The 7,787-nt window shown below is 41.1% G+C and overlaps 1 protein-coding gene across 1 annotated transcript; it reads right to left on the reverse strand.

Annotated features, from left to right (window-relative positions):
* Nucleotides 1-506: 506 nt before the first annotated feature.
* n4bp2l2 (NEDD4 binding protein 2-like 2) lies at nucleotides 507-6,780 on the reverse strand. Its single transcript, XM_086036272.1, has 6 exons — nucleotides 6,657-6,780; nucleotides 3,306-4,138; nucleotides 1,566-1,690; nucleotides 1,340-1,428; nucleotides 1,167-1,243; nucleotides 507-875 (listed from the first exon to the last, which is right to left on the reverse strand). The coding sequence occupies exons 2-6, from the start codon at nucleotides 4,136-4,138 to the stop codon at nucleotides 683-685; spliced, it is 1,317 nt and encodes a 438-aa protein (XP_085892398.1). The 5' UTR covers nucleotides 6,657-6,780; the 3' UTR covers nucleotides 507-682.
* Between the last annotated feature and the right edge of the window lie 1,007 nt (nucleotides 6,781-7,787).

A 7,787-nucleotide genomic window follows, 5' to 3' on the forward strand; every position in this document is an offset into this window, starting at 1 on the left:
CTGGCGCATGTAAATAAAACATCAAACCACTTTTTTCATTTACTTGTCGGGGGTGCCGACACCGCCATCCAGAGAGCACAAAGGCCCATCTCATTATCAGCAGCAGGAGCACGTGTGCGAACGTTGGATACAGGCAGCGTGAGATGTCAACTGACCAAGGAGAGGCTGTCTCGTGTACCAGGGTCTACAACCTCCTCAGCAAATCTATTCAGCCAAACTGCTGCCAGCCGCCCTGCATTAGCTTTCAACGAGACACTCGGCAGCCTTCGAGTGGTTGAGATTTTCTGGCAAAAAATTGTTCATTGTTTGTTTACAATCAGCGCCAGGGTAATGACAACTGCTGACCTGAACATTACAAGCAATAATTTACTCCACATCCAGCATCTACTTTTCGACTGTCACTTCACACATTCAAACTACCCGTGAGAAAAAGCATGCGTGTTGAACTCTCGCACCATAAAAAGTGTTGAAAACAAAAAAAAAGATAAATAATTAGAAGTCATGGATTAAAAAGCAGTGAGAACAAATTTTGTTTTTCCATTGAAAAAATAGCAAAAATCACATTGCCTTAAAAAAAGGCATCATCATTATTATTTTTTTTTTTCAAACAGAGCAATAGAACTTTTTCTAAGTTACAAAACTGTACAAAACACTCAATTTAAAGACAAAATGAGTGCGTCTTTCAAAAGTTATTGGCAGTGAAATCCTGCTTGTTCAATTCGAACAAAGTTCCGTCTTTCCTCTGCTCTGTTTGGCGCCTCTGGTGGACGTGTTGCGGCTCCTGAGAACTCAACACCACGTCCACGGAGATGGGGTGCGAAAAGCGATCCAGCATCTGCGCGATCTTCTCCTGAGGAACGCCATGCTTGTTCCGCCTGTTAGGGGAAAACACACTTTGGAATAGCGCAAATTTGCAAGCAATTAACGCCTATAGATGCCACAAGATGACAGCAAAGCAATATTTTTTGTTAGAAAATGCTACAGCCTATCTAAATGAAGCTTGGCATCAACGTGCCATTAGATGGCACTTAAGCAATATTTCAATAAAGCTTTGAGCTTGAGCACAAACAGCAAATGTGCATAGGTTCCCAAAAAATAGCATTCTGTTTTCTGATCTCAGAATAAATAAATAAAGCAACTTCAAGAAAGAAAGACAAAAATATTACTTCTCCAGCTCGTAGGGATCATACTTCCAGCTGGTGTATGGTTCACAAAAGTCTACCCGGTATCCTCGCTGTAAGGCCTGCGTAGGTTGGGGGTTGGGGGTGGGGGGGTAAAGGTGATGGTCACATTTGAAAAATGAAACGCCATCTCCATGTTGAAGCCAGAAGCTACTCACCATTTGGACATAAGGCTTCATCTCCCAGGCTTGCAGGTTGGTGTTGTCGATGATGACGGGAGAGCGGCCGTCGTGCATGGCGTCGCTAGCTGAAAGGCAACGCCAACAAGGCTTGAAACGGAGCACAACAGTACCACGAAGCGAACACATCGGCAACTAAGAAGTTAAATCTTTAATGGTTTATTTTTTCGGGCCCATTCCTCATTTGTAACGCTGCATTTCACACCTCTTCTATGGTTCCACTTGTGTGCGTCTCCAAGAAGGCTCGGTTCGTAGCGGTATCCGCCATTATGGGCAAAGTAGTCGTCTGTGCTCAGGATGAGGCCGCTGGGACCCGTCGCCAGCAATTCCCTGTCGGAGATAAAAAAAAATTAAAAAGTAAACACAGCAACACATGAATATCTCAAGGGCTGGATTTAAGCGCAGTACAAACCGACAAATTTCAGCATCCCACCCTTACAATAAAAGTCAGCAGAAGCCTGATTATCGAAAAAAAAAAAAATACAGAGGGCTTATTTAGTGGTTTTTAGCACATCCATGCATCCATTATCCAAACCGCTTCTCCTCACGAGGGTCGCGGGCGTGCTGGAGCTATCCCAGCTGTCTTCGGGGAGTAGGCGGGGTACACCCTGAACTAGTTGCCAGCCAATCACAGGGCACACAGAGACAAACAAACATGCACACCCGCAGTCACACCTAGGGGCAATTTAGAGTGCATGCTCAATTAACCTACTCTACCATGCATGTTTTTGGAACGTGGGAGGAAACCGGGGTGCCCGGAGGAAACCAACGCAGGCATCGGGAGAACATGCCAACTCTACACAGGAAGGCCGGAGCCGGATTCGAACCCACGACCTCTGCACTGTGAGGCGGACGCGCTAACCAGTCGACCACCACAATTTTAGCACATAAATACCAATAATTGGGCTGAAATTGAACATACAGTATGTCCCACCCTCCGATTAAAGTCAGTATAGGTATGATTATCGGATGTCTCAAAGATTATCCAATTGTGTGCAGTATTCAATTTAATCAGCCAATATTAGTTCTTCAACATCAAGGTAGATTTCCCTTTTAAACCTTTTTTTTTTTTTTTTTCACATTAACACAATTTGCAAGACAAAGACCCCCCCCAAAAAAGAAATCTACCAAAAACATATATAATCTGCTAATGTTTTTGTTTTTACAGATATCCGTAAAAGACAAAGTATTTTGAAACGGTGAAATATTCTGCCAGCAATTCATACCTTTATTGATTTAAGCATTAAGGGACCAAAAAGTACGTTATTTTATTAATGAATCATGAATATTTTGTCTTTTTGTCGGCCATCAGAATTTTATTCAGCCAAATATCAAAATTGGCATTGGCCTCAAAAAAATCTCTATCCTTTGGGCCCTAGTGTGGACTCACACACATATTGATAAATGGACTGACTTTGAGAATTTGTACCCTGTTCTGATCACAGTCAGCAAAGACCAGGCTGGTGGATGTGCCTAAAAGGTGATCCTTAGTTATTTTTATCCTCTGGTGTAGGGAGCACACATACCAATAATAAGGCCAACTTTTACAGTTGTACCCGTTCCGATTAAATAAGGCCTGATTCTTGGATGTCTAAAGAAGATTATTTTGAGCCAATATCATGTGGTGTGGGATACACGCATACCGATAATCAGATTATGGGATGTCTGAAAGACTATCCTGGGGTGCGGAGTACACACATACCGATAATTGGAACGAATTTGAGCGTTTGTGCCCTTTTCTGATCAAAGTCAGCAGAGGCCCAATAACTGGTTGTCTGAAAGATTATTCTGAGTGATAATACTGTGATGTGGAGTACACACATACTGATAAATGGGCTAAATTTGATCCTTTTTTCAACCTTTCTGTTTTAAAGTGATAGTCTCTCACATTATAGAAACTGGATTAAGATCGGTATATCTGTGTACCCCGTTTAAAAATACGTACCTCGCCATTGTTGTTTTGCCTGAGCCGGGTAGGCCTCTCATGAGAATGAGCACCAAGGATGAAGATTCGTCAAAGTGTGCATAGCAATGCTGTTGCCAGGTTTCATCTTCAGAATGAAATTGTGGTGCGTGACAGAACCACCCAGCATCATGAGCACCACCTTCGTCGCAACCCCAGTTGTGATGGTTGTAACGAGGGGTCGCTGAGTACCCGGCGAACGGCGGAAATTGAGTGGTATACTGCTCGTCGCCGGTGGGGATCCCGCGGTGGGGTGGAGGTAACCGGTGCGGATTTGGGAAAGAAGGCTGGTGGAATCCGAACGATCCGTAATTAGGAGGTGGGTAGAATGCTGGAGGAGGATAAGAGTCAGTGTGATCCCGAGAAGACAGTTTCACATTGTGAGGCCTATGAGACCAATACGGCTCGTTTTTGTACCAGTGAGGCCATGACGGATGTTTTTCTGGAGCTCTGCTTATGGCCCCCTTCTTGGGAGTTTTATCTGAAGGTTTGCTTCGGTCCTCCTTTGTGGGAGTTTTTTCTGGAAGTCTGGTTGTTGATGAGGTTTCCAGTTGGATAAAAGCGACCTGTTCCTTCTCAACTTGCTCGTCAATGGCTTGGATCTCCTTGTAAAAGTCACTCAGCGAGTCGTCAATGTTCTTCTCTGGGGGGAAGGCGGGACCAATGAAGGTGGCGCTGGTGAATCCCACCTCCTTTAAAACGCGTTGGACATCTGCAACCTCTTTGTGGACAGCTTCACTCTCGGGGGTACTTTCTTCCTTGTCCACCGAAGCATTGGCAGAGTTTTGGATGCATGAGGGAGCCGCTTGAGACATCTACAAGATTTTTAAAAATGCTCTTTTAATTTAAAGTAGGGCTGCAAGTATCACACATTTTTAGAATCGATTGCTGATTATCCTATCTCATCTCAGATAAAAATTGATTCAACCATATTACGTAATCAAAATGTGCATTGTGAGGCGCGGGTAATTATTGTTGACCACTTTGGGTTGTCATCATGTTCTACCCTGTACTATCTGTGATTTTGAATATATGTACGGCTTACTGGCTTGAAATGGCATCAAAATCACGCCGCTACACATCTGTTTGAGCTTATCTCCAAAAATTGTACTCTGGCTGGTTAAAAAATACATTCTTAAGTCTATTTTTAGATATGACGTAAAGCGGAATCCTCTGACCACCTCGTTTTTGATTTGATGATTTTAATGCCGTACTTCAATGTTGCTTGCAGGCACGGCCGGATAACTCAAGCGTGATCCATCAAAACTTCATGAAAGGTAACTTTATTTTTTTATGTATCGAAATAGGTCATAAGGTTTTCAGGTCATGCAAACAAAGTTACATCAAAATTAGGGGTGGACGATACATCTTTATCGCATCGAATGAAGATATGAACATTCAAGATATTAATATCTGAATGAGGACGATATCAGTTACGCGAAAATGCCACGCTTGTGTTGCATGTAAATCTCAGTTCAAGCAACCACATTCCTCCTTCCTTTGGCATTGATCTACAGTTAAAAACCTGCAGATGACATCATCTTGCGGAGGCCGAGAGGGAGGAGGGACACACGTAGCCGCTTCCACCAAGACTGTACACATATATTGTGTTTTAGAACATTACGTGACCATATTCATAATTTCAAATTTACCAATGGATAAAATAGCAGAGCTTGTTGTAAAAATGTATGAGCAGATGCGTCCCATTTCTGTCGCAACGCGCGTCCTCGTTGACTGCCGCCATCTTTTTAGGGATTAATAAAAAGTCATACAATATGAGATAATTCTATTTATCATTAAAGCACAGTTGCAGTACAATTTGAATTTCATTATTTTTAATTTGTTGATGACTTTGCTAATGTCAGCGTGTTCTAATAAAAAAAAACATTTCCACATCCTTTTGGATTGACATTTTGGTTTAAAAAAAAAAAATACAAATAGTAATATCGTTATCATATCTTTATGAAGATATCTGGCAAAAATATTGAGATATTATATTTTAGCCATATGGTACAGCCCTAATACAATACAACTTTATTTATATAGCGCCTTTTACAACAGCTGCAGCTGTCACAAAGCACTTACGTGCAATTACATTAAAAATGTACGTTGATCTGATAGATAGTGGGAAAAATCTAAACTTTATACACACTGTCTCTTTAACTACGATTATTACTTCGCTTGTGCAATCATATATTTTCTTGCATTGTCTCGTCTTAATAATTCAGAAAAGTGTGAAGCCTAAAGGTCTCCACTTAATTCCTTTTCTTAGAAAATCATCACAGGGCATTCTATTGTTTTGAGTTTGAAACAAGGGGTCATTTTTGTCTGCTTTTCTAGGTCTTAAACATGTCTAACTAAAAGGCCCAATGTGTAAAATTTAGTCCTATCTTGTGGTGAACTAATAGAATGCAACAACCTAAGCTGGAAGCGCGTTAAGCGAGTGCACTACAGTGCCTCATAGAGACCGCACGTCGTAAGCTTACCCACAATTTCTTCAGCAGCAGTACAGGCCATATGTTATCACAAACGACTTCTAGCATTCCCTCAAGTGACTAAGTAAGTGCATTGCTTATGTTACACGTAGTGTAGTCATGATGTGTAGAAACTACATCCACTAAATTTGTCTCCTTCGGCTACCCATAGCAGAAAGATGGCAGCCTCCTGTAGTGGAGGCGCGCCCCATGTAATTAGGGATTACTTCACCTATGATTTATATATAAAACAAAAAAAGTACATTGATGTGGTAGAAAATATTTGTTTGCATATTACTGAAATTAATAGTGGGTTTTCCAAATGAATGACCTTTGAAACATGAAAAACATTCTACACACTGTCACTTTAATTCTTAACATCACGAAATGTAAGCACCCCTTCTTTTTTTTCGGCCTCTTATTTTCTGTGCGGGTGACGCACTTTGGACATGCTGTTTTTTCAGCACTGTTTTATGGTAAGACTAGTCGCAGTTGTATGTCACTCATATCAGTTGTAGTTCTGTGGTCCGGTGTACTGCAAGATTTTGGGCCGTGCAGAACGGCTTGCCCACGAATAAATTTTCAGAAATAAGCAGATAACGTAAGATTTGCTTGCTTGTTTAATTTCACACTTGATCAGAAGCGAGGCACTCCGGAAACTGAACAATTTTCAACCAATCACTGCAAAAATTCTGCATTCAGCCCAACAGTCATTAAAAAGTATATATCCCATATGGCCGTACAAGCTAGCTGGCTAAACAAGTGCGACTCAATTCAATGTTAATCTGTAGTCACGTCAATCAACTGTCCACGATAACATAAATTAAAGATTTACCGTTGAGCCCTAAAACGTGCTTACCTTAAGTTATGTGATTAAATGAAACAAAAACACAGGAGAGAGGAGAGCTAGTTGTCACATTGCTAAAGCTAATTCAGTGTTTACGGATGTGACATCACCGACGTTATTCAGTTTGACATCGAATGCTGCGTTCGTTGAAAGTGTGAAACCGGATGGTCCAACTCCGACCAGGAAAAAAGTGCCTTGAAACGCCACTCAAACCTGGAGGTTCGACAAATACCTCGTTTTTTCCTCCCCTTTTCTTATTTATTTCCTTAATTCTCGGAATCAGCCATCTCTGTTGTTTATTTTTGCCTGGAACGCTTCGATTTTACGAATTCCCACGCTCTTGGAATGCAGCAGAGCGCATCGCACCACCTCAAGACCGGCAGGAAACGTTGCATTTATTTATTTAATTAATTTTTTCTTTGCTTCTCTGTATTAACTGTACTGTTTGTCTTTTTTGGTTGTTGTTCGCCAATTACGTTTGCTTTCATGTAAAATAATTTATATATTACTATGTAGTATGAGTCGCATTGTGATGGATCGCCTATGCATTTGCACTATACAATTTATTTCAACATGTTCTCACTTAGCTTGGTGCAGAGCTAACCTGATACGTTTCGTTTTGGCGACATTACTCTCGTCTCGTGAGCGGTGGCGTGAATCTGCTTGCTGTGGTCTTAAATTAATGGTTTTCGTCAATGTTGGCTAGATTTGAATGTTCTTGCAAAGAAGGATGTTGTATGGTTTGCATTCAGAAAAAAAATACGTATTCATATGATGGGCAGTTCATATTAAAACATAACTTGTGGCAAGGGGTGTAGGGATATTGCACATAAAAAGGGAAGAAAAATCACAGATATAATTTGCATCGATACGTACGCTAGAATAAATGATTACATAGACGGGGGAAAAATGGGCTTCCTAGTATGCGTAGTCCAACTATTTTTTTTTTTAAAGTTTCACATCTATGTTTATCGCTTACAAAATGGGCATCCGTCATAGGCGACCCGGTTTGTCACATAGGCAGAATGCCCAATTCTGCTCATCAAGAATATAATTTAACTGGACTTTTTGAAGGAATTGTATACATCTACAAAGCCTTTTCTCGCTCCTTCCCAACCTGTAAGAACTTTTTCTCCAATATTC

The sequence above is a fragment of the Filicampus tigris genome, chromosome 7 (genome assembly GCF_054856515.1).
Source record: "Filicampus tigris isolate MCC_2025a chromosome 7, RoL_Ftig_1.0, whole genome shotgun sequence".
Classification (NCBI taxonomy): Eukaryota; Metazoa; Chordata; class Actinopteri; order Syngnathiformes; family Syngnathidae; genus Filicampus; species Filicampus tigris.